The sequence below is a fragment of the Ursus arctos genome, unplaced genomic scaffold (assembly GCF_023065955.2).
Source record: "Ursus arctos isolate Adak ecotype North America unplaced genomic scaffold, UrsArc2.0 scaffold_12, whole genome shotgun sequence".
Classification (NCBI taxonomy): domain Eukaryota; kingdom Metazoa; phylum Chordata; class Mammalia; order Carnivora; family Ursidae; genus Ursus; species Ursus arctos.
Window position 1 is genome coordinate 63,326,654 of NW_026622786.1, and position 24,990 is coordinate 63,351,643.

General features: G+C 38.6%; 1 protein-coding gene across 1 annotated transcript in view; it reads right to left on the bottom strand.

The window, feature by feature from the left end:
- Positions 1-24,990, bottom strand: part of ZYG11A (zyg-11 family member A, cell cycle regulator) — a 75,301-nt gene that overhangs the window by 5,468 nt on the left and 44,843 nt on the right. The window contains exons 5-13 of the mRNA XM_026498075.4: positions 23,773-23,949; positions 21,352-21,416; positions 15,237-15,336; positions 15,087-15,140; positions 10,752-10,913; positions 10,632-10,676; positions 7,704-7,898; positions 5,215-5,276; positions 4,718-4,815 (exon numbers count right to left, since the gene is read on the bottom strand). Of these exons, the coding sequence (XP_026353860.2) occupies positions 4,718-4,815; positions 5,215-5,276; positions 7,704-7,898; positions 10,632-10,676; positions 10,752-10,913; positions 15,087-15,140; positions 15,237-15,336; positions 21,352-21,416; positions 23,773-23,949 (958 nt within the window). The remainder of the gene's footprint in view (positions 1-4,717; positions 4,816-5,214; positions 5,277-7,703; positions 7,899-10,631; positions 10,677-10,751; positions 10,914-15,086; positions 15,141-15,236; positions 15,337-21,351; positions 21,417-23,772; positions 23,950-24,990) is intronic.

The window sequence follows — 24,990 nt, forward strand, 5'->3', positions numbered from 1 at the left end:
AAGTCAACTCATTCACCTTTCTGAAGAACAGGTACCATGGTTTAAGCCCCTTGACATTAGTCAATTCAAAAGAAATATGTCAAAACTTAAATAATGCTTGACTTGTGTAGTGCGATAAATGTTTAGTATGTTTACTTCCAGACAACTCCAGGCTTCAAAATCTCTAATCCTAGCTAAAAGAATAAGAACTTCATTTATCACATATATAATAAACATTTCAAGTTCAGGCATTATGTTGAGCTAGATAACCTGAGAACACCAGATGCTGGATAAAATAGAACAGAAAATTATAAATGCATACTCATGTATACAAAGTAAAGGATTTGTCCAGGAGCCAGATAGAAAGAGCAGAGAGCACCTAAGCTCATGTAACTACCTAGAGTTATTCTGGGGCAGAAAAGGCCAGTAATTCAAGAATTTAGGTTTTAACTTACGAAGTTAGAAGCCATATGTATATAATGAAATATGTATCAGTGCAAAAAGCTGGTCCCTCAAAGGACTATACAGGAGAAGGGATAAGACAGTGAAACATCTTTATGATTGTTCTGGGCTCTAGGTGGGTATACAGGAGTGGGTTGGACAAGTCTTTCCCAAGAATCCATAACCACAATACTGAGTTGGTACAGGATTTGAATTTATACTACCCCTAAATGTTCTGGGAACCCTTGAGCTGAGAAGTTAACATAAAAATTAGTTCAATCCCAGAGAAACCTCTAGAGCACCTGACAGAAGCAAATACAAAACTGCTGAAGGAACATGGCTACAATGCAGTCTAAAAGGACTCTCTTAATCAGTCCAAAAGCCAATTAGACACAGAGAGAGACAATGATCTAAAAACACTGCAATTACCAAGAATGTGGCACAAAAAAACAAAGACATGGAAATTGTTTTCTTACACATTTTTTTGAAAGATTTTATTTATTTATTTTTGAGAGAAAGAGAGAGTAAGTGGGGGTGGGAGAGGGACAAGCAGGCCCCATGCCCAGTACGGAGCCCCATATGGGGCTCAATCCCACAACCCGGAGATCACAACCTGAGCGGAAATCAAGAGTCGGACGTTCAACCAATTGAGCCATCCAGGCGCCCCTGGATTATTATTTTTTAAGTCTACAGGATGTGCAGGATAAAGTGAGAGAAGGTACAAGATACTTGTGATAGACATTCCATAAGGAAAGTATAGGGGAAGAGTAACATTTTTAAATAGCTGAGAATTCTCAATTTTGAAAAGGTTAACTGTGACCTGAAATTCAGAGGCCATATAAAAAAAGGCTGACTAAACACAATGAACAAAGTCAAGATGATAAACTGGGGGGCACCTGGGTGGCTCAGTCATTAAGCATCTGCCTTCGGCTCAGGGCATGATCCCGGTGTTCTGGGATCGAGCCCCACATCAGGCTCCTCCGCTGGGAGCCTGCTTCTTCCTCTCCCACTCCCCCTGCTTGTGTTCCCTCTCTCGCTGGCTGTCTCTCTCTGTCAAATAAATAAATATATAAAATCTTTAAAAAAAAAAAAAAGACGATAAACTGGGGAAAAAATATTTGCAAGACTTCCTTCAAATCAGAAAGACCAAGGTTAACAGCACTTAAAGGTCAAGTGAGACTATCATTTTCACCTTAGACTGGCAAAGATAAACGTTGTTGTAAGAATGTAAGGCGACTGGCAAGCTCTCACATATTGCTGACAGGAATGAAAACTGGTAATCAATTTTCTGGGAAACAGTTTAGCAATACGTATCAAAATTATAAATGTTCCTTGGGGCGCCTGGGTGGCACAGCGGTTAAGCGTCTGCCTTTGGCTCAGGGCGTGATCCTGGCGTTATGGGATCGAGCCCCACATCAGGCTCCTCTGCTATGAGCCTGCTTCTTCCTCTCCCACTCCCCCTGCTTGTGTTCCCTCTCTCGCTGGCTGTCTCTATCTCTGTCGAATAAACAAATAAAATCTTTAAAAAAAAAAAATTATAAATGTTCCTAACACTTTGACTCAGCAAGTCTATGTATTCTGCAGATGAACGTACACACTTGCAAAATGACGTTATTTTCTTCAACAAATGCTATGTACTATGTGTGAACTAATGCTATGAGCCAAGCAGTGCTTTAAATGCTTAACAAATATTCACCCACTTAATTCTCGTAACAGCCCTATGAAGTAGGTATTTTTAATCCCCATTTTATAAATAAGGAAACTGGGGCAGTAAGGTCAAGTAACTTGCTCCAGTTCCCAGTTAGTAAATGGTAGAAACTGGGAACAGAACACAGGTAGTCTTGTTCTAGCATCTGTCCTCTTAATTACCCAAATGTGCATCTTCACTTGATAAACAGAAAGAGATAGTGTGTATGTCTACTCATTGTATATGAATATGTTAATATTCACTAAACTAGTGCTTATAATAGAAAAGACTAGAAACAATGTCCATCTAAAGCAGACTGGATCCATATAGTGAAGAAATACTAAGCAGTTTAATTAGTAGTGGTGATCTGGAGTAATGCTAGTTGCTACCTATTTTAACTTTGGGCAAGTTACTTAAGTTCTCTGTGCCTTGTTTTCTCATCTGTAACAGATGGATAATAATAATAATGATGCCACCCTCTTCTAGTTGTTGTGAAGACTAAATGAGTTAACTTATAAAGACCTTGCAACACTGCCTGGCACAGAGAGTACTCAACTAAATTCTAGTTCTTATACTTAATTGCCATATACTAAAGTCTGGTTCAGGGCCAGTATGACTGGCAGATTTGCCTGTATCTGTTCATATGCCAGCACCATTCACAATACTTTTCTTTTCTTTTTTTTTTTAAGATTTTATTTATTTGGGGGTGCCTGGGTGGCGCAGTCGTTAAGCATCTGCCTTCGGCTCATGTCATGATCCCAGCGTTCTGGGATCGAGCCCCACATCATGCTCCTCCGCTAGGAGCCTGCTTCTTCCTCTCCCACACCCCCTGCTTGTGTTCCCTCTCTCGCTGGCTGTCTCTCTCTCTGTCAAATAAATAAATAAAATCTTTAAAAAAATTTTTTTATTATTTATTTGAGAGTGCAAGAGAGAGAGAGAGAGAGAGAGAGCAACTGAGCAGGGGCAGGGGGCAGAGGGAGAAGCAGACTCCCTACTGAGCAGGGAGTCAGATATGGGGCTGGGTCCCAGGACCCTGGGATCATGACCTGAGCAGAAGGCAGACACTTAATCAAGTGATCCACCCAGGCACCCCCTCAGAATACTTTTTTACAATTTAAAGAGAACTATTAAGGCAAGCTCCTAACGTTCTTTCCTGTGTATTCTGCCAGGTTAACTTTAGAATAATTTTCAGATCCCTCATATCGCACTCATTCACTTGAATTGTAGTATATTCATAAATTGAAAAGATCTGACATCTGTCTCAAGTCTTTCCACCTAGGAATATAGTATGTCTTATAATCACTTCAGGTTTTTCAATTATTTCTCAATTTTCTGCATATAGGTCTCATATTTGTTAAAGTTATTTTTAGAATTTTATACTTTTTTTGGTAACTAATCCTTTAATGCTAAATGTTATCTCTTGCGTTTTTTAGTACAAAAATATAGCCTATATTTCTTTTATAATAAAAGCAAAAATTTTTTACAATAACCCTGACGAAAGAATGTAAGCCCCCAATGCTCAAAACAGCCAAACATAGAAAAACATTTCATCTGGCTGGGAAACAGCTCCTGTCTCCTGATGCCCCAGCCTCTCACAGACCATTACAAAGACGCGGATGTATGTATTACTACAGGAAAAGTATTACTCGTGATTAACTGCTGAGTGAAAAGAGGACACTATAGGACAGCATGCATAGAATGAGCCCATTTCATTTAAAAACATTCATATTGGGCGCCTGGGTGGCTCAGTTAAGTGTCTGCCTTCTGCTCAGGTCGTGATCCCACATTGGGCTCCCTGCTCAGCGGGGAGTCTGCTTCTCCCTCTGCCTCTGCCCCTCTCCCCTCTGCTCATGCTCAGTCTCTCTCAAATAAATAAATAAAAATCTTTTAAAAAAACCATTCATATTTACATACAGTATTTATTAACTACAGTATATGTACAGAAAAGTATTTTTGGAAGGACAGTTAATAATTTGATAACTATAACAGTACTTGCCTGTGGGGAATAGGAGTGGAAGCCACCTTTCAGTTTCTATACAACTTGACATCTACTCCCAAATATATAATTCTATAGCATTTAAAATTTTATTTTATTTAAATTTTTTACTTAAATTCAATTTAATTAACATATACATATTATTAGTTTCAGAGGTAGAATTCAGTGATTCATCAGTTGCATACAACACCCAGTGCTCATTACTTCAAGTGCCCTCCTTAATGCCCATCACCCAGTTATCCCATTCCCCCAATTCTGTAGCATTTTTTTTTTTTAAACAAAAACATTTTCCAATTTCTTTTTTAAAAGAGTTAAATTCAGGGGGCACCTGGGTGGTTCAGTTGGTGAAGCATCTAATTCTTGATTTCAGCTCAGGTCATGATCTCAGGGTCATGATATTGAGTCCTGTGTCAGGCTCCATGCTCAATGGGGAGTCTGCTTGAGAGTCCCTCCTCCTTCTGCCCCTCCCCCCTCACACCTTCCAAAATAAATAAAATCTTAAAAATAAATAACAGTTAAATTCAGTACACAGGTGAACACATTTCCAAAATTCCATCTTGAACTTAGTCTTTATATAGAAAAACAGCTGGAAAACTATTATTTTGAATACATACGGTTTTTACTGCAGACATGATACATTGCCCATAAGGCCCAGAGCTGAACTGCTGGTTGGGAGAAGTTGCCAAGGAGTGGGAAAAATGCCTTGAAGGATCTAAAAAGGCACAAAGACGTTCATTCAGAACTCAGGCTAGCGTCAGGGATATAAGAATTATCTTCAACTTTTTCCACACAGGGTCATTTCCTCACTGAGAAAGATACATTGCTGAGCACATATCAGAAGCTAATGTTTAAGAAACTGCATTTCTGTCAGACACTCTTTACATTCAATATCTCATTTAATCCTCGATCTTGCACACTATCAGAAAGCCTCATTTTACAGATGAGGAAAACTGAGTCTCAGAGACCTTCTAAAAGTGATTTTCCCAAAATCACAGAAATAAGATTTGAACATAAGGTTATTTGACTATAATATTTTATCACTATACCATGGCCTCTCCATAGTACAATGAGGACAAGCTTTAAGAGAAGTACTACACCATCACGAGATTACCTGTAAGTCACCAATGCTGTCATCTTACAACTTGAACTTGGCCAATTCTGGATGGTTGCATACTATACAAAAAGAGAAACCAAGATTCTAGTATTGTATTCCATAATTTTTAAAAGGTCAGAATAGGCTTTTTCATGTCATTTATAATTGCACATATATGAAAAAACAAAATTTCAAAATATGGGAATGATCACCCAAATTAAGTTATCCCTACCTGCCAGAATATCAATTAGATAACCATTATATATGTAAAACATGAACAAAGACCTGCGGAAAACAGTGCAATAAAAGGGGGCTTCTGTTTAAAGATGCAGATTGAGCATGCATCCATTCCTTTCCTAAATCCCATGAACAGAATAGTACAAATGGTTTAAGATAAAAAAAGGCAAACATACAAGAACAAAGCAGAAGGAAAATGGTAAATGATTTAATAGCTCTAGCACTGGGGAATGTTAAAAAATGAACCAATTTGAACAGAACCCCCAAGAGACTTAAAAATTCGGCACACCAGGTACTTCAGGAAGTGAGATGAGGTAGGATTGAAAACAGGAGGACTGGTTGAAAGTACTAAAGAATCAAGACTCCCAGATCTTCTCTCCCACCCCTTACAACAATTTCTGGACCGGCCAACCTTGTGAACAACTGAGAGTGGGCATACCGTGATAAAACAGGCCATGAAGTGAAAATCTAAATGATAAATGCTCAGAGTCCCCTGTCCTCAACTCTCATCCTCTAGCGGACTTTCAGACTGCTGGAACCAAGCTTGTAATTTTCAGCCAGGAGAAGCAAAGTTTCTTCCTTAGGTAAATTCCAACCAGCTCAGGACAAAGGATCTAATAACAATGACAATGACTAATCCAGATCACTCCAAGTGAAACCCACAGTTGACAAGCTCTACCCATCAGCATGCAGTTTCCAAACAGCCCCACTCTTAGATATGACTGGACAGCTGAGGATCACCAAATACTTTAAGAAAATCTGTAACATAAAGGAACAAAATAGGGGGAAAGAGCAACTTGTAGGAAACAGAGACCCTGAAGGAAGAGAAAAACTTAAAAAATAAAACAAAACCCAAACTAATCATTAATACTTTTAAAGAGATAGTAGATACAGCAACCAGGGAAAAAGAGTACGATATTGTATAAAAAAAGAAGCACGGAGAACAAAAAAGAGTTCTTGGAAATTAAAAACAGAAATATAAAAATATAATATAAATATGTAAGTATACATAATAAATATGTTAAAATTATATTAAAATGTAATTATATAATGAAATATCTAAAATAAAAATATAAATGCAAAATCCAATAGGAGTGGAAATTTAAAAAGATTTTTTTAAAAAAGGACAAAAAGTGAAATTGGTAAGAAAAAAATGAGTCCGCGAAGGCTGACATCTCAGAAAAAAACAGAAGAAGAGGAAGGGTAGGAAAGAAATTTCCCAGAACTAAAGGAAACAAGCTTCCAGAGCAATAAGTAGCCAACATAATAGAAGAAAATAAACCTACATCAAAGCACACTGCTGAGATTTCCAAACACTGAGTACAAAGATCTTAAAGGTCCCAAGGGAAAATGGCATGTGGCTTCTTAACAGTGATACCGAGAAATAAGACAAAAAAACAACAGCTTAAAAATTCTGAAGGGAAAATATTCCAAAACTAAAATTCTATACCCAGCCATGTGACCAATTAAATGTGAAGGTAAAATGGCCTTTTCAAACAGAGAAGGTCTGAAGTTTTCTATTTCATGCATTTCTTCTTAGGAAACTACTAGGTATGATCCAACAGAATAAGGGAGTTCATAAAAAAACAGAAGGAATGCAATCCAGAAAATAAGGATTCCAACACCAGAGAGGCAAAGAGAATCCCCAGGATGCTAGTAAAGGAATATCCCAAGATGACAGCAGTATGGCAGATACGCAAATAAGCAGACCAGATGGAAGAAAACAGAAGGTTCTAGGAAAGAAGTCTCTGAGAAGCTGAAATGGATATACTGAATTGAATATACTGAAAGAAGATTTATACTCGGAGTGTAGGAAAGCATGTGCATAGGGACAATGAGAAAAAGAATCTTCATTTTCCAGAGTGGGAAAATGAATGAACAGATAATGCCTATTACTGCAAAATCAAGAAGTAGCAACAGATGTTATTTAGAGGTATGGAGGTAAATACCAAAAAAAAAAAAAAAAAAAAAAAAAAAAAGCTTAAAAAGGAGCTGAAAGTGGGAAAGAGAACTGGTAAAGCCATATACAACTATTTGCATGTGTAACTTTTATAAAAGAAAAATATCAGAAGGAATGTAACAAAGCGTTACCAAGGTTGGTATCGGATGGTAGGGTATGAGTGATTTAGAATATTTTCTTTAGACTTTTCTGTTATAGTTCCCATTTTCTACAATGAACACATATTTCTAAAATTCTTATTATCTAGAAAAATCAGTATCTTGCAAGAAGAGATTATTCCAGAGCTTGTAAAGAGGACTGGTCCTTGTACCAGATCCTGGAGAAGAGCAGTCCTCTGAAGGTCATGGGACATCCAGGGCTGTTTGTCAGATGTCAGGTGGGCTATGATGCCCGCAGCGAAATAGCTGACTTCCATTTCTTTGCTATGGAGCAAGCTGCTAATATGTTTCACCACATCTTCAGTCACCAGCTGGGAAGAGAGTTCTCTAACTTCAGCTATGTTGTTCTATAGGTCAGATGGAGCAGAAAATATCAGGGATAAGAAGACAGAATCAGACAGTGGCTCCTCTCCCTCTCCTGCTGCTTTGCTCAGATACAGTCAGAGCACTTAGACCCATCCTCCTCCCTCTCAATTTAGCCTAATATCCCACAATCCCACCCCTTGATGATAAGGATGATCAGTAATGACAAATCACTGAGTAAGCACTTACTAAGTGCCAGGCACTGTACTAGACAAAAATGTCTTCTCATCTGCCTTACCTCATTTAATCTTTTCTTAAAGCTTTATTTGAGAGAGAGTGTGAGCATGCACAGTGGGGAGGGGCAAGGGGAGGGAAGGAGTCTTAAGCAGACTTCACGCTGAGCTCAATCCCAGGACCCTGAGATCACAACCTAAGCCGAAATCAAGAGCAAGACGCTCGACCGACTGTGCTACCCAGGAGCCACTCATTTAATCTTTAACATAGTTGTACAAATAAATAAGTCACTCAGCAAGACTTATCACAGTTAGTGAACTTGTCAGGTTCACTCCTGCTTTGTTTGTCCCTCCTTTCTACTTTACTGTGCCTTCCAGATTTCAATATTAATCATTTAATCCTCTCTACTTTGTTCTAAGTCCTATACATGCTAGGGATACAAAGGAAAAGACAGCCCTTGCTTTCAAGGAGTATACACGATCTAGAATCAAAAGCTCCCATGAGACTTTTTGCTTCTTTTCTAGCACTTACCACAGTCAATCTTAAATTAGAAAGCTATTTGTATACCTGTCTACCACCATCTCCCCAGTGTTACAAGACCATCAGCCTGATACATTTCATGCATAGCAAACTGAGGGGACTTAAAGTATGTCTTCATTACTTTTTAAGAATCTTCACCTTTATCATTTGGAAACAAAGAAATTTTTCAATTATGGATATACTGATTGAGAGGCAGTATAACAGTATAATCAAATTTCTTTTCTTTTTTTTTTTTAGATTTATTAATTTTAGTGGGTGGAGGTGGGGAGGGGGAGAGGGAGAGAGAAACTTTAAGCAGACTCCACACCGAGCGTGAAGCCGAACACTGGGCTCGATCTCACGACCCTGAGATCATGACCCGAACTGAAGAGTTGGACACTTCACTGACTACACCACCCAGGTACCCCAAAGAAATTTCTAAAAAATGGATTGCCTTGATAAAAAGGAAGTATAATAAAGTGGTTACTATCAGAGGGTCTGGGGCCAGACTGCCTGAGTCTGAATTCTGATTCTGCCTCCTACCACCTAGGTAACATAGAGTAAATGGCACTTCTGCCTCAGATTCTGTGTCTATAAAATGTAACTAACAATGTGTGGTAGGGTACAGAACAACACAATTTTTCCTATCCCTGTTTGACTTTGCCATGTGACTTCCCTGTTCTTCCCATCAAGGGGTGGTCACCTCCTTTAATCTGGGCTTAACCATGGGTATTTAATAAGACACATACATTCGGTCTTTGTCTCCAATTCTTGAAATCCCTTGGATTTCTTACGTCCCTTGGAATATCCCAGTTTCCCAAGTGATAGGAATAATAGGAGCATCTTTGTTCTAATGAGGCAACTCTTGGCAGGCACCTTAATAGCTTCAGGATGAGGACTAGTTGCAAAAAATAAACCAAACCTTAATTAAAAGCCTGGGACTTTAGGCCCCATACCGTAACCTCTGGGGGATGGGAGAGGAGCTGAACACTGAATCAATAATCAATTGTGCCTATGTGATGAAACCTCCATAAAAAATCCTAAATGACGGTTTGGAGAACTTCTGAGTTGGTGAATACATCAAGGTGCTAGGAGGGTGGTGTGCTCAGAGAGAGTATGGAAGCTCTGTATGTACCCATCCTTCCTGGCCTATATGTTTCTTCCATTTCACTGTTTCTGAGTTGTATCCTTTATAATAAACCAATAATAGCAAGTAAAGCAAATAAACTGATAAAAGCAACAGAGTTCTGTGAGCCATTCTAGCAAATTATCAACCTGAGCAGGGGGTTGTGGAAACCCTGACTTTATAGCCAGTCAGTCAGAAGGACGGGTGGCCCAAGACTTAATGACTGGCAACTAAAGTGGGGACAGTCTCATGGGACTGAGCCCTTTAACCTGTGGGATCTGATGATTACTCCAGGTAGTCAGTGTAAGAACCGAACTGAACTGAATTGTAGGATATCCAGTTGCTAATGGAGAGTTGAAGTGATTACTGGGAAACACCCCAGACCACCTAATGTGCTTTACCCAATGAAACATTAGAAAATGTAACATAAGCGGAGGTTTAAGAAGCACTTGTACAGTGGGACTTGCCTTCTATTGCTGCCCTGAAACTGCCAAATAAAGAAGCCCATGGAGATACGAGGCCCAGGTAACAACCTGCACCAACTGTCACAGCAAGAGTCAGGCCATCTTAGAGCATCTAGCACTAGCTGAGCCACCAGGTGTCAGCAGCAACATGAGTAACTCCACATGAGACCAGAAGAACTGTACAGCTGGCTTCACACTGTTGACCCACAGACTCAAAAGTAAATAAAATGGCTATTGTTTTAGCTATAGTTTGTTCACGGCAACAGATGACTGATATGGTAATACTTTATAGGGAACCATGTGAAGATTAAATGAGTTAATACACAGAAATTCCTTATAAAAGTGCCTAGCATATAGTAGGTACTACTTAAGAGTTAGTTTTATTTATTCTTTTATTTTAGTAATTAGAATTAACTGAAAACAAATCACCTTACCCAAAGACCGAGTACTTTGCTTTGTATTGCTGACTCTGAAAAAGTCTGTTAAAAGAATATACAGGTTACTTTATCATGAAGAAAAGAACTTTACATACAAACTCAATCCTGTCTTCCCACCTCCAAGACTTGGATGAAGATTGCCAATCCTTGATTTTCCATAAAGTGACTGCAGGCAGCTGGAGACTCATCTGTAAGATTCCAAAGTGCTTTCAAAGTAAACAAGAGGGTGACATCATCTAAATTCTCAGTAGTCTTTTGTTTTACTATTGCTAGAAGTTCCTAAAAATCAAAGAGACAAAAAGTTAGATGCCCCAGTGACTGAGGGATTTCAACGTAAGAAAAGCAATAGTCGTTATACCACTTAATAGCTTTGTGATCCTTTTCTCTCTATATAATGAGTTACACCTAACTCCTAAGGTTTTTATGAGGATTAAAGGGGAAAATAAGTTAAAGTTTAATGAGCACTTAATCTAGTTCTTGGTCCTTGTCAATAAGACTCATAATCAAGTACATATTAGCTACTCCATTATTCATTTATTGAGAATGTTTAGTAAACATCTCCTGGAAATCAAGCATTTATACAGGTAAGTGAGACAGATAAAAAAAAAAATAGTTGGTTTTTCTCAACTAAATAAAAGAATTTTAAGTTTTTGGTAAATGTTCTGAAGGAAACACATAAAAGCCTAACAATTTATTTTAGAAAAGGTAGGAAAGGGAAGCCTCCTTGCAAAGGTAAAATGTAAACTGAGACAAATGAGACCAGAAGAGAGAAAGGGTTAAATGTGTTAAGCAAGAAATGGAGACATGGGGGGGGGGGGCAGAAGGAATGCCAGGCAAGAGAAAAAGTATGCTGTTCTAGGTCATTGGACCGATCAGGATGGCTGGGGGGTAACACTAGTACTACAACTGTATGTCCTAATAGCTTAAAGAAATCATGGGTTCACTTGAATAGAGATTCCAAAATACCATTTCAGATCAGAATATTTCTAGACACAAGTTAAGCCAGTATTCATGCCTTCTTTCAAGCATATTAGACTGTTATGAGAGGGAAAAGACAGGTGTTTTCACTCAGTCACCTAATGAAAAAGTACAGGAAATATAACAGCACTAAATAAATCAGAGTATGTCTATTTTCAAGAGGAATGAGACCACTTCAAAAATTTTACCCAATCAGGAAAGAATGTATCGAAAGAGTTTATCACAAAAATAAAGCTGTGAGAGCCAAGGGAAGTGTAAGAGTGGCACACGATACTGGTAGCAACCATCTAGACGACCAAGGGGGTGAGTGGCAACAAGGCAAGGGAGCGAGCAGGAGAAGCGAGGCTGACCCTGAAAACAGTAACGACTGTGGACAGTCCCATGGTTAGAGGCTTTATATATTTTACTTTAATGACGCTCAAAACAACGGCAAAATATACACCTATGACAGATGCCTGTTTTTCAGATGATGCCAGTTTTCAGATGAAGAATCTGAGGCACAGAGAAGATAAACTATCTAAAGGTCTTATGACTAGTGGCTGAACATGGCCTGTTTTGCCCTAAAGCCTGAATTTTTGGTAACATTACCTAAAACTGTTTCTCTGAAAACTACAGTGCTACTCTTCCCTCCGTGTTACTTCAGTACTTGCTATCTCGCTCTATTTCTGTATCTTTGTCTATTCCTATTACCATCCCCAGCAATTCCGTCACATCATCTTGACAAAACTGCTGCCTTAAAAACCCCACTTGATGCCAGGCCCAAACACCTGAATACTGAAAAAGACTGAGTCTCACTTTCAGTATTTGCCAAAACACTTTAAAAGGGCATTCAACTCTACCTGGGAATTCTACTGTATTTCTCAATGAGTTTGCTCCCAAGACTACTCTTCTTTTGTCATTCTCTCTCCTCCCACTTTAATCACCATCTTTTTACTACTCTGACTTGATCACTTCATCTAGTTTTTCAGAGAACTATCGCTGTTCTTCCTAACAAAATCTCCCAGCCTACCTGTACTTTCGATGTATTCCCCTTTCCCTTCTGCTCTAAAGCCAACGTCTTTACTCCTGCTGTACAATTCCAATACACAAAGATTGTCACCAAATTATTTCCCTCTGTCTTGCCTTTGTCATCAACTTCCCCCTTTTTGTCAGAATTATTTTCGCAGGCATAAAATACATCTTAATGTAACTGATCTTGGAAAAAAACAACCACTGGCCTATATAGTATCTTCCTTTTTCGTTCTTTCTCATTAAAATATATTGAAAAGTTGCCTCCATTTCTCAGCTGCATTTGCTCATCACTGTAGTCCGAACAGGTTTTGCTCCACTACTCCACTGACATAATGTAAGCAAGACGACTAATGACTGTTCTTGCCAAATCCAACTGGCAACTCTGTCCTCATCTCACTCAACCACTCAACAGCATCTGACATAACTGCTCAATTTTTCTTGAAATAATTCTCTTGGATTCTAAGACATCACTCTTTCCTGATTTTCTACTAACTCATTTTGGACACTCCTCTTCTCTCCTTTCCTGGCTCCTCCTCCTCTTCCAACGTACTCGTTTCAGTCCTTTTCTTTTCTCTCTATGTATTCCACACTCTTTAGGCAGGCACTTGCATCCTAGAGCAGAACTTATGACCCAAATTATTCTCTAGCCCTGTCTACCCAATCCTCTAAGCCGTACCCTATATCAAACTGCCTCTGTGACATCTCAAGCATCTCAGAACTTAACATGTGTAAATCACTCTTGATTTTTATCCCCCCCAAAATCTGACTAGATACTAAACACTCATAAGATTTCACGTGTAACAGCAATACAAAAGGTAAAGACCTTAAGAATAAATTTAAGAAATACAGAATATCAACATGAAGAAACCACCACCTACTTCTGGGGGACACAAAAGACTGTATAAATGGAACAACATATAGTGTTCTCAGAAGGAAAAATCAGCATCAGAGATGTCAATTCTTCTAATTCAATCTATACATTTAACAAAACCCAAAGAAAACAAAGCTTTTTTGGGAACTAGACAAGCAAAGGGGAACCTGGGTAGCTCAGCTGATTAGGCATCTAACTCTTGGTTTCGGCTTGGGTCATGATCTCAGGGTTGTGAGATTGAGCCTCACGTCGGGTTCCATGCTCAGCAGGGGAATCTCCTTGAAATTCCCTCACTCCTCTCCCTCTGCCACTCCCCCTGCTCACAAGTGTGCACACGATCTTTCTCTCTCTAAAATAAGTAAATAAATAAAATCTAAAAAAAAAAAACCACAAAAACTAGACAACCCAATTCTGGTGTTCACATTAAAAAAACAAAAGATAAAGATAACTAAAAGAAACCCAAGGAAAGATCTTGACTATTAAGGAATTTATAAAGTCACTATATAAAAAGTGTGATATCAGCCTATAAACAGACCTACAAATTAACACAGCACAAGTCCAGAAATAGATGTGAACAGATATGGGGATTTAATATATGACAGAGGCAGCAATGCATAACAGCGGAGAAAAGATAATTTGCTCAAGAAAAGGTACAGAGGCAGACACTGAGTAGAAAAACAGATCCTTACATCTTAAACAAAACAAAACACAAACAAAACACAAACAAAAAAAGCCCTCCAAGTAAATCAAGTATTTACATGTTAAAAATCATGAGAAATTTTTAGAAATACTTTCAAAATGTGCCATAGAGAAATAAAATAATAAATTCAACCCTATAAACATTTTAAAGTTACTGCAGGGCAAAATATGCCACAAATAAAGTAAAAACAGTCAAACAGCCAAGTGGGGAAAATACATGCACCTCATATCACAAAGGCCAATTCCTTAATATATAAAGAAATCTTACAAATCAGAAGAAAGGTAGCAACTCAAAGGAAAACGTATCAAAGCCATGAATAAATAGTTCACAGGAAACATAAACGACTGGGGGCAGGTGGGGGAAAGTATCTCAAGCCTCATCTCAAAATAAGTACAAAATAAAACAACGATGTATGTTTCTTTAGTGAGCAATGCTAGCATAATCATAATGTATACTGATGAAAAATTATGATATATTGAAGTAATGAGCACTGGGTGTTGTATACAACTGATGAAACACTGAGTTCTACCTCTGAAACTAATAATACAGTAGATATTAACTAAATTGAATTTGAATTAAAAAATTATGACATAAATATGTTGGGAAGGGAGGTAATTTGTAAAGATACATGTGGGAGAGCTAAGTTCTTATTTACCACAGCAGCGGAATCACTAGAAGACATCTAAAACTGATAAATCAAGTTAAAAGCACTTTATTTAGAGATGTGGAGGTAGAGACCAGAAGAAGTAGCTCTAAGAAGTAGTTTCTTCTGGGGAGCAGGTCTTACAGAGTCTTCATTTTATAAGCCTTTGAGAATTTGACTCTTTAAATTCTATGGTCATGAATTTTTAATTGGAAAAAAGAAAGGTCATGAAAGTCACAACCCACCTACCTTAACTGCCATGAGGAGTTCTTCCTTAAGCTGTGCAGTTTGCTCAGGTGAGAGCTATAAGCAAACAAAAAGTCGAAAGTGAAATACCCAGGGTCTATGAGAGCTCTGTCAAGACCGGAGAGAGAAATCTTGCCTTTAGCGATCACATACCTGCAGGGCTAGAATAGAGGTGATGCTCACTGCCATTGTCTGCATCTTGGGGTTCTCATGTTTACAGAGCCATCTCATGACAAACTTGGCAGCATCAAACCTGAAAAGCAGTATTTTTCTCACAATAAAGTTTTAAACTGTACAGAAGGAGAGAGGAAATCACTTGGCCTCCCCAACAAATCCTGTATCTTAGATTTCTAAAGCCTCAGCTATGAAAATCAAGAGCATCTGACAAAAAGAAGAGAAGATCAGAAGAGAGCAGGCAGATGTTAAGGAAATGCATAGAATTCAAAGATAAGCAGATCTAAGAAAGACTATTTTAAGCAGTTTCTACTATGATGGGTCTGAAAAAAGGAAAGAAGTTCCCCTAGAGGTAGTGATTTGTAATCTGAATTGTAAACAATACTAAAATGCCACAGCAAACAAATCACTTAGCTAGAGAGTACACGTGCCCTTTTATGGGGGGCAGCTGGTGGTCAGCTCCTATTGATTGCAACTGTAGGAATGAAGACCGAGTTGAGAAAGATCTTCTAATTTTTCAAGAGAAGGTAGAAACAGATTTTATTTTTTAATGAGGAAGACCACCTTTCCTATTGTAATTTTAAAAGTCAATTCCCCAGGCACCTGGGTGGCTCAGTCGTTAAGCGTCTGCCTTTGGGCTCAGGGTGTGATCCCAGCATTCTAGGATGAGCCCCACATCAGGCTCCTCCGGTAGGAGCCTGCTTCTTCCTCTCCCACTCCCCCTGCCTGTGTTCCCTCTCTCGCTGGCTGTCTTTATCTCTGTCAAATAAATAAATAAATAAAATCTTTAAAAAAATAAAAGTCAATTCCCATTTTAAGTACACATCTCAATTAGATTTGAGAATGGCTTAGCCCACAACTCGGCGCCAATGTATCACAGGCTTTGTTCATGTTAGCGTTTGCTTAATTTTCCTGCCGTTAGCAGCAACTATTATAAACATTTTTTGAGCTCATCAATCTGGAAGACTATAAAGGCCTCAAGAGGAGCCCCTCTGGAGTCTAGGAAGATGATTTTCTTAATTATTACCAATAAAATAATAAGAATGACCAATGTTTAGAACAGACTCTACTTAAGCTAGGCACTGCCATAAGAACTTTACAAACATTATCATGCCTAATCCTCAGAAGAGTCACCATTTTATAAATGAGGAAACTTACGCACAAAGATAATGGAAGGGATAGAAATTGAATCCGAGTATGTTTGACTCTCTGGAGCCCATGTTCTTACCACTCACTACCCTGAACTGGAATCACACTTTGGGAGACATTTGCGAGCACAGCTGACCCTGAACGACACAGGTTTGAACTGTGCCGGTCCACTTATACACAGATTTTTTTCAAAAAACAGACTGGAAAATTTTTTGGAGATTTGCGACAATTTGGAAAAACCCAGACAAACTGCATAGTCTAGAAACACCAAAAAAAATTAAGTAATAGGTATTTATAAATACATAAAATATATGTAGATACTAGGTTGTAGTTTCTTTTACTATTTATAACCATGAAACATACACAAGTCTACTGCAAAAGGTTAAAATTTATTGAAACTTATACAAACACCGTACATGGCACCATTCAGTCAAAAGAAATGTAAACATAAAGATGCAGTATTAAATGATAACAGCATAAAATCAACTGCAGTACATACTATATAACTGTAATTATCTCACAGCCACCTCCTGTCAATACAGGGGTGAGCTCAAGCGTTGTGAGTATTCACTTAAAATGCCATGCAAAACTAATCACTCCATATAAGCAGTTCATCTTTCCAGTAAATTGCAAAGTAAAAAGTAATCTCTTACAGTTCTCCCATATTCTTCATTGTGTTTAGTGAAATACTGTAAACCTTGAGTAACACCATGGCGGGGGGGGGGGGTGACACACATAAAGTGTCACCAGTGATGCTGGAAGTACTCCCAAGAAGCAGTGAAAAGTCATGACATTACAAGAAAAAGCTGACCGCCTGATATCTACTGCAGACTGAGGTGTGCAGCTGTGGGTACCCATCATCTCAAGACAAATGAATGCAGTATAAGGATGATTGTAAAAAAGAAAAGGAAATTTGTGAAGTTGTTGTTGCAGCTATGCCAGCAGGCATGAAAACCTTGCACTTTCTGCAAAACACCTTTTTATCTCATTGAAAATGCAGCTTTTATGTGGGTACAGGATTGCTGTAAGAAAGGCATGCTTACAGACTTTAATATGACTCGACAAAAAGTGAAGTCATTATATGACAAGTTAAAGCAAAAAGAAGGTGAAGGACCTAAAACTACAAAATTCAATGCCAGCAAAGGATGGTCTGATAATTTGAGAAAGAGGTTTGAATTAAAAAATGTTGAGGTAACAGGAGAAGCAGCTTCTGCCAATCAAGAGGCAGCAGATGAGTTCCTAGACACTATTAAGACAATCCTGGAGGATAAAAGAGATCTACCTGAACAAGTTTCTAATGTAGATGAGAGTGCCCCATCCTGGGGGGGGGGGGGGAGGGGGAAGCCACAAAGGACATTTATCAGTAAAAGAGAAGCAAGCATCAGGAATTAAGGCAGGAAGGGATAGGCTGGCTAACTCTACTGGTTTGTGAATATACAGTTAGCCTTATGGTAAGAACCGCCCTTATCTATAAAGCTGCTAATCCCAAAGACTTGAAGGGTAAACATCAACACTGGCTGCTAGTCTTCTGGTTGTACAACAAGAAGGCTTGGACAAGAATCCTTTTCTGGTGGCGCCTGGGTGGATCAGTTGGTTAAGTGTCTGTCTTTGGCTCAGGTCATGGTCCCGGGGTCCTGGGATCAAGCCCCACATTAGGCTCCCTGCTCAGTGGGGAGTCTGCTTCTCCCTCTCCTTCTGTCTGCCACTCCACTTGCTTGTGCGCACGCATGCTCTCTCTGTCAAATAAATAAATAAATATTTTTAAAAATCTTTTTTAAAAAATCCCTTTTCTGGATTGGTTCCATCAATACTTTGTCCCTGAAGTCAGGAAGTATCTTGCCAGTAAAGGACTGCCTTTCTTTTTTTCATTTTTAAATTTTTCTTTAAATTCTACTCAGTTAACATACAGTGCAATATTGGTTTAGGACTGCCTTTTAAAATTCTTTTGATATTGGATAATGCCCCCTGGCCACCCACAATCTCATGAATTCAACACTGAAGACACTAAAGTGGTCTATTTGCCTCCAAACACAGTGTCTAATTCAGGCTTTAGATCAGGGGGTGACAGGGACCCTTAAGGCTCATTACACACAGTAGTCTACGGAAAGGACTGTCAATGCTAATGCTATGGAAGAGAATCCTGACAGAGAGAAAGTCTGGAAGGATTACACCACTGAAGATGCCAAAAGCCATAAAAGCCATCAAGCCTGAAACAATAAATTTCTGCTGAAGAAAACTGTGTCCAGATGCTGTGCGTGACTTCGCAGGATTTGTAACAAAGCCAATCAAGGAAATCATGAAAGAGATTGTAGATATGGCCAAAAAAAGGTGGAGGGTGAAGAGTTTCAAGATACGGATCTTGGAGAAATTCAAGAGCTAATACACCCCACACCGGAGGAATTAACAGATGTCAAGTTGAGGGAGATGAGCACTTCCAAACCAGTGCCTGACAATGAGGAAGACAATGTAGAAGAAGCAGTGCCAGAAAAATAAACTGACATTAGATAATCTGGCAGAAGGGTCCCGATTATTCAAAACCGCTTTTGACTTCTTTTATAACATGGACACTTCTATGAAACTAAAGCATATGGTAGAAGAAGGATTGATACTATATAGAAATAGTTTTAGAGAAATGAAAAAATCAAAGAAATCAGATAGATATTATGATGTATTTCTGTCATCCAGAAACACAGAAATGCCTCCCCTTCTACTTCTTTTTTTTTTTAAGTAATATTTTTCTTTCTTTCTTTTTTTTTTTTTTAAAGATTTTATTTATTTATTCAACAGAGATAGAGACAGCCAGCGAGAGAGGGAACACAAGCAGGGGGGAGTGGGAGAGAAAGAAGCAGGCTCACAGCGGAGGAGCCTGATGTGGGGCTCGATCCCATAAGGTCGGGATCACGCCCTGAGCCGAAGGCAGACGCTTAACCACTGTGCCACCCAGGCGCCCCTCCCCTTCTACTTCTCCCCCTCCTCCACCTCTTCCACGCCCAAGACAGCAAGATTAACCGCTCTGCTTCCTCCTCAGCCTACTCCACATGAAAACAATGAGGATAAAGGCCTTTATGATGATCCACTTCCACTTAATGAACAGTAAATAATCGTCGTGCTTACAGTTAATAAACATATCTGTTGTTTATGTATCTTCATGTGGACATCTAATAATTATACAGCAAGAATGTATGAGATGTTTCTGTGTCGTCATCATCATCATCACCTAAGTATTCATGATGTGAACATCACACTCAAGACTTGGAAGCGGACAGCCTATCCTTATCTGGCATAAAGTAAGTGATACTTAATATAAAATAATGTGTTAGTTTTCTTATAGCTTATAACTTTGCTTTCAAAGAATTACATTACCATACAGTATGCCTTTCTGTCAGAATTGGAGAAACTGCGTATCAGCCTATCATCACAGGTAAGTAGTTTTATTTTTTTAATGTAACAATGTTTCCAATATTGTATTATAAATATGACTGTTACACTGTATGCCATAAAAATTTCATAGCGATTCATTCATTAGGGTAAGGCTAGGCTACCATGAGGCAATTCTATTGATTATAAAATACTACCATAAAGCAATCATATTGCTGCTGCTTCTTCGTTATCAGTGCATGAATGTATGTCTATACATATATATATATATATATATGCATTTTTTTTTTGAGACAGAGTGTGTGCACATGTTCACTCAGGGTGGAGCATGACAGAGCCACAACCCCAAGATCATGACCTGAGCCAAAATTAAGAGTCAGGCGCCTAACTGATTGAGCTACCCAGGTGCCCTGTAAATAACTTTTTTTTTAAAAAAGATTTTATTTATTTATTGGACAGAGATGGACACAGTGAGAGAAGGAATACCAGCAGGGGGAGTGGGAGAGGGAGAAGCAGGTTTCCCACTGAGCGAGGAGCCTGATACAGGGCTCGACCCCAGGACCCTGGGATCATGACCTCAGCTGAAGGCAGATGCTTAACGACTAAGATACCCAGGCGCCTCTGTAAGTATAAGTATTTCTTTTTCACATTATCTTTTCTTTCTTTCTAAGTAAACTCCACCCCCAACGTAGAGCTCAAGCTCATGACCATGAGATCAAGAGTCACATGCTCTACTGACTGAGCCAGGCAGGTGCCCCACATTATCTTTTCTTTCTTTCTTTTCTTTTTTTGTAAAGATTTATTTAGAGAGAGTGTGCAAGCAGGAGGAGGGGCAGAGAGAGAGAGGAGGAAGGAGAGAAGCAGACTGCAGACTGCAGAGCCTGACACTCGATCTCACAACCCTGAGATCATGACAGAGCTCAGACAGAGCCGAAATCAAGAGTTAGACACTTAACCAACTGAGCCACCCAGGCGCCCCTACCTTTTCATTTTTGATATCTAGTCTTTGTAATACAAACAACATTTACAGTGTTTTGTAGAATATAAGATGATACTGATGTACGTACTGACAGACGATTCACCTTATAAACAGATAATGTAAGCTTTTGGTATTGATAAATACAGTATTGTAAATGTATTGTATTTTCTCTTCTTTATGGTTTTCTTAATAACATTTTCTTTTCTCTAGGTTACTTTGTTGTAGAATACAGTATATAATAATACTTAACATAAAAAATACGTGTTAATTGTTTATCACTAAGGCTTTCCAGTCAACAACAGGCCATGAGTAGTTAAGTTTTTGGTGACTCGAAAGTTATACATGCATTTCTGACTGTGTGGGGTGGCAGTGGGGGGGGGTCAGTGTCCCTAATCCCCGCATTGTGCAAGGGTTATCCGTAGGGTACTCCAGATCACCTGTGGCAGATGCTCAACAAAACATTCTCCTCAAACACCTTAGCCCAGCCTTAATCAAACCCTTGTTAATAAGCTAATAACCAAAAGCCAACAATGTTCAGAGTAACAGTGGTCAACAAGCCAAAATCAGATGACCAAGTTTTATACTTGCCTGTCAAATGGAACATCCACAAGAATCCTGGAATTAGTTAAGGAGAGAAGACAATTCTTCTGTAACTTTAAGGGAGTAAAGAAAAATAATTTTGAGCAAAGGTATATCCCATTCTAAATAAAGATTCTAAGCACATGGAAGGTGATACCAACAAGCTTTTCTTACTGAGAACTCACTGTGTACCCGGTCCTCTCCAAGTTCTTCATTTAATCTTACTCTGTCACATTCATTTTTGCCTAAAGAATAATCCTCTCCCACATTTTTTGGCAAAGCAGGGGGTCTCTTCCCCCTGAACCCTAGTGGCCTGCCTGTGTGTCAATCCAAATCAATTACTTGAAGCCTCATCCACAGATGTCCTTACAGATCTCATAACTAACTCTGTGATAGAGCTATACTTGCAACCTAAGACTGGCAGGGGTTAAAGGGCCTTTACAGATAGGAAAGTAAGAGAAGGCCTCCTGAGAAAGCTGCAGGAATACAAAATATACCATCTCTTTGAAAGGCCATGAGTAGGCCAGTCTGACTGAAGAACAGTGTATGAGGCAGGGGCAGCAAGCCTGAAATGCCAACAGGAACTAGGCAGTAACATAAACAAAGTGAAGAGGGCTGAGTGTGACATAGCAGAGCAGTGGTGGGAATTATGAACACTTGGAGAATTCATGTCCTTTTATAGGGGCAGTTGCTACTCCAGCTGATGGCTTCCGTGAAGGGATTAACACCAAACTGTGAAAGAGCTTCCAACTTTTCAAGAGAAAGTGGAAATGCAGATTTTTTTTTTTAAGTGAGGAAAGACCACCTTCCTTATGATACAGCTGTATAACCACTACCATCCACCACCTTAAATTGAGATAAAAAAAATTTTCCATCACCCCAAAGAGTTGTACTGTACCACCTTCTAGTCAATCCCAACCTCAGAAACCCCAACCCCAGAAAATTACATTGTTATTAGAGATTAATCTCTTCTAAAGTTTCACATAAATAGAATCATATAATATCTACTCTTCTGTGTCTGGCTTATTTTGCTCAGCATATAATGTTTTTGAGATTTGTCCATGTTGCATGTAGCAGTACTTTATTCCTTTATATTGCCACATAGGAGTTTATTATGTGAATATACCACAATTTCTTTATTCACCTGCTGTTCAACAATAGAAAGGTTTTCAGTTTTAGGAGATGTATCATGAATAAAAATATTATGAACATTCTTATAAAAGTCTTTGTATGAATAGATGATTTCATTCCTCTAGGAGTGGAAAGACTAGGTAGTAAAGAAGGTATATGTCTAACTTTGAAAGAAACTACCAGACTGCTGAACTTGTAGTTGTATCATTTTACATTCTCGACATCTATATATGAGAATTTCAGTTGTTCCACACCCTTGCTAACACTTTGTATTGTCAGTCTTTTAATTTCAAACAATCTAGAGGGTGTGTAGTAGTATTTAGGTATGCAGTGGTAATTCAATGTGGTTTTAATTTGCATTTCCCTTATGACTAAAAACACTGAGCATCTTTTCACATGCTCATCTGTCATCTGCTTAATCCTCTTCAGTAAATTGCTCAAATCATTTGCCTTTTTAAAAAATGGGTTTGTCTCATGCTACTGAGTTAAGAGTTCTTTATATTCTCTATAAAAGTTTTCTCATATATACAAAATAAACATTTTCCCCATCCCATGACTTACCCTTTTCAATTTGTGTATGTGTATGTGCATGTGAGAAGCCTTTAATTATGATGAATTCTAATTTATTTTTCTTTCATGACATGTGCTTTTTGTATCCTAAGACGACTTTGCCTACTCCAAGGTCACAAATAGTTTTGTCCTGGGGCGCCTGGGTGGCACAGCGGTTAAGCGCCTGCCTTCGGCTCGGGGCGTGATCCCGGCATTATGGGATCGAGCCCCACATCAGGCTCTTCAGCTATGAGCCTGCTTCTTCCTCTCCCGCTCCCCCTGCTTGTGTTCCCTCTCTCGCTGGCTGTCTCTATCTCTGTCAAATTAATAAATAAAAATCTTTAAAAAAAAAAAACAAATAGTTTTGTCCTGTTTTCTTCTAGAAGTTTTATGGTTTTAGCTTTTATATTTAGATCTATGATTCAATTCAACGTTTTTTTTCCAATTTAATTTTCACATATGATGTTAAGCCTGTAAGGAAGTACTGAAGTGTTAATAGTACATGGACTTCTGGGTCAATGGTTTCTAAAAAAATTTTTTTTAATTTAAACCCAATTGCTAATCCAAATTTGCTACTTTTTTCTATAACAAACATAAACTCCTTATCTATTCCCTTTCTTTCAAGGAGGATGAAAAATTGAAACAAAATAATACCAATACTAATAATAGCTAATACTAACTAGTACTAGTAATTTTTTTCATGTTATTTGTCCTAAAGTAAGAAGCAGTCAAGTATTCAATTCAAATTACCTGCTGGTAATGGGGGAAATTTTTCAGAGCCTTGAAAAGCAGACAGGTGACCTCTGACAACAGACGAACAGGCATTCCCCTGGCCAGGCCCTGGCGTGTTAAGTTGAGGGCGCAAGCACTGGCTGTGAACTGCACTGGCAAATCCAATGGATGATTCCTCATTCCTACAGCCACAAGCTGAAGATGAACTTGTTTTTAGTGGCATATAACAACATGAGCATTTTTTTATACTGTCTTGTTTTTGTGTTAGTTGGCAAAAATATTTGCTCATTGGTACAGAAAGTAACAGATTTTTTTCTATTCTAAGCATTTATTTTTTAGGACAACAGCAATACCTTCTCATCCAAATGAAGCCATTAATGAAATGTGTGACTTTAGGCAAGTCACTTTCCTTCTCTGGACTTCCAGCTCCTCCATGATTAATAATCATTTACTGAACCTCACTCCATACAAGGCATTGTGATAAGCACTACAGGACACAAACATGAATTACTCACACCTTATTCCTTAGCATAAAGCCTTGTGAGAAAAATACGGTATGTAAACAAATAACATTGTGAGGGATATCAAAGCATGAAACTGGAAAAAAAAAAAAAGCACTATAAACGTATATATAAAGTGCTACCTAAGGTAGTTGTGGAGGGAGCATTCATTTCTGCAATGGATCAGGATTCTTCATTCAGACAGCACATTCAGACAAGGTCTCAGGTAAGATTTGGACAGAAGGACGTGGAGATAAGGATGGAATGAAAAGAGGATTCCTAAGGAATGGAAATGTGATAAGGAAATACACAAAACAGACAAAAGGGTGGGATGAATCCACCAACAGAGGAAGAAAAAATTTGAATTTAACAGAATTTGGAAGAATCTGAAATCTGCAAACATTAGAAAGGTCATCAGAAGACAGACTGTGGAAGACCTACAACACAAATGTAACATGAAGGTGTTGTACTAAGCTTAGGCCACACCTGCACTAACATTCAGGGACAGTGCAATCTGTTCTATCTCTATCTACTTCAGAAACCAGTCTGCTGATACTGGCATGAACCGTGATTTTAAGAGACCAGAGCTCCTCACTCTGGCAGCTGCATGAAGTAATAGAGCCCAGAGACAGACCTGCGACACATTTCCACTACGGAAAATGACTTTTTTCTATATTGCTAAATTGTTCCTAGGATTTCACTGGATTGCCATCATCCAAGTTAAATATGTAGAAAT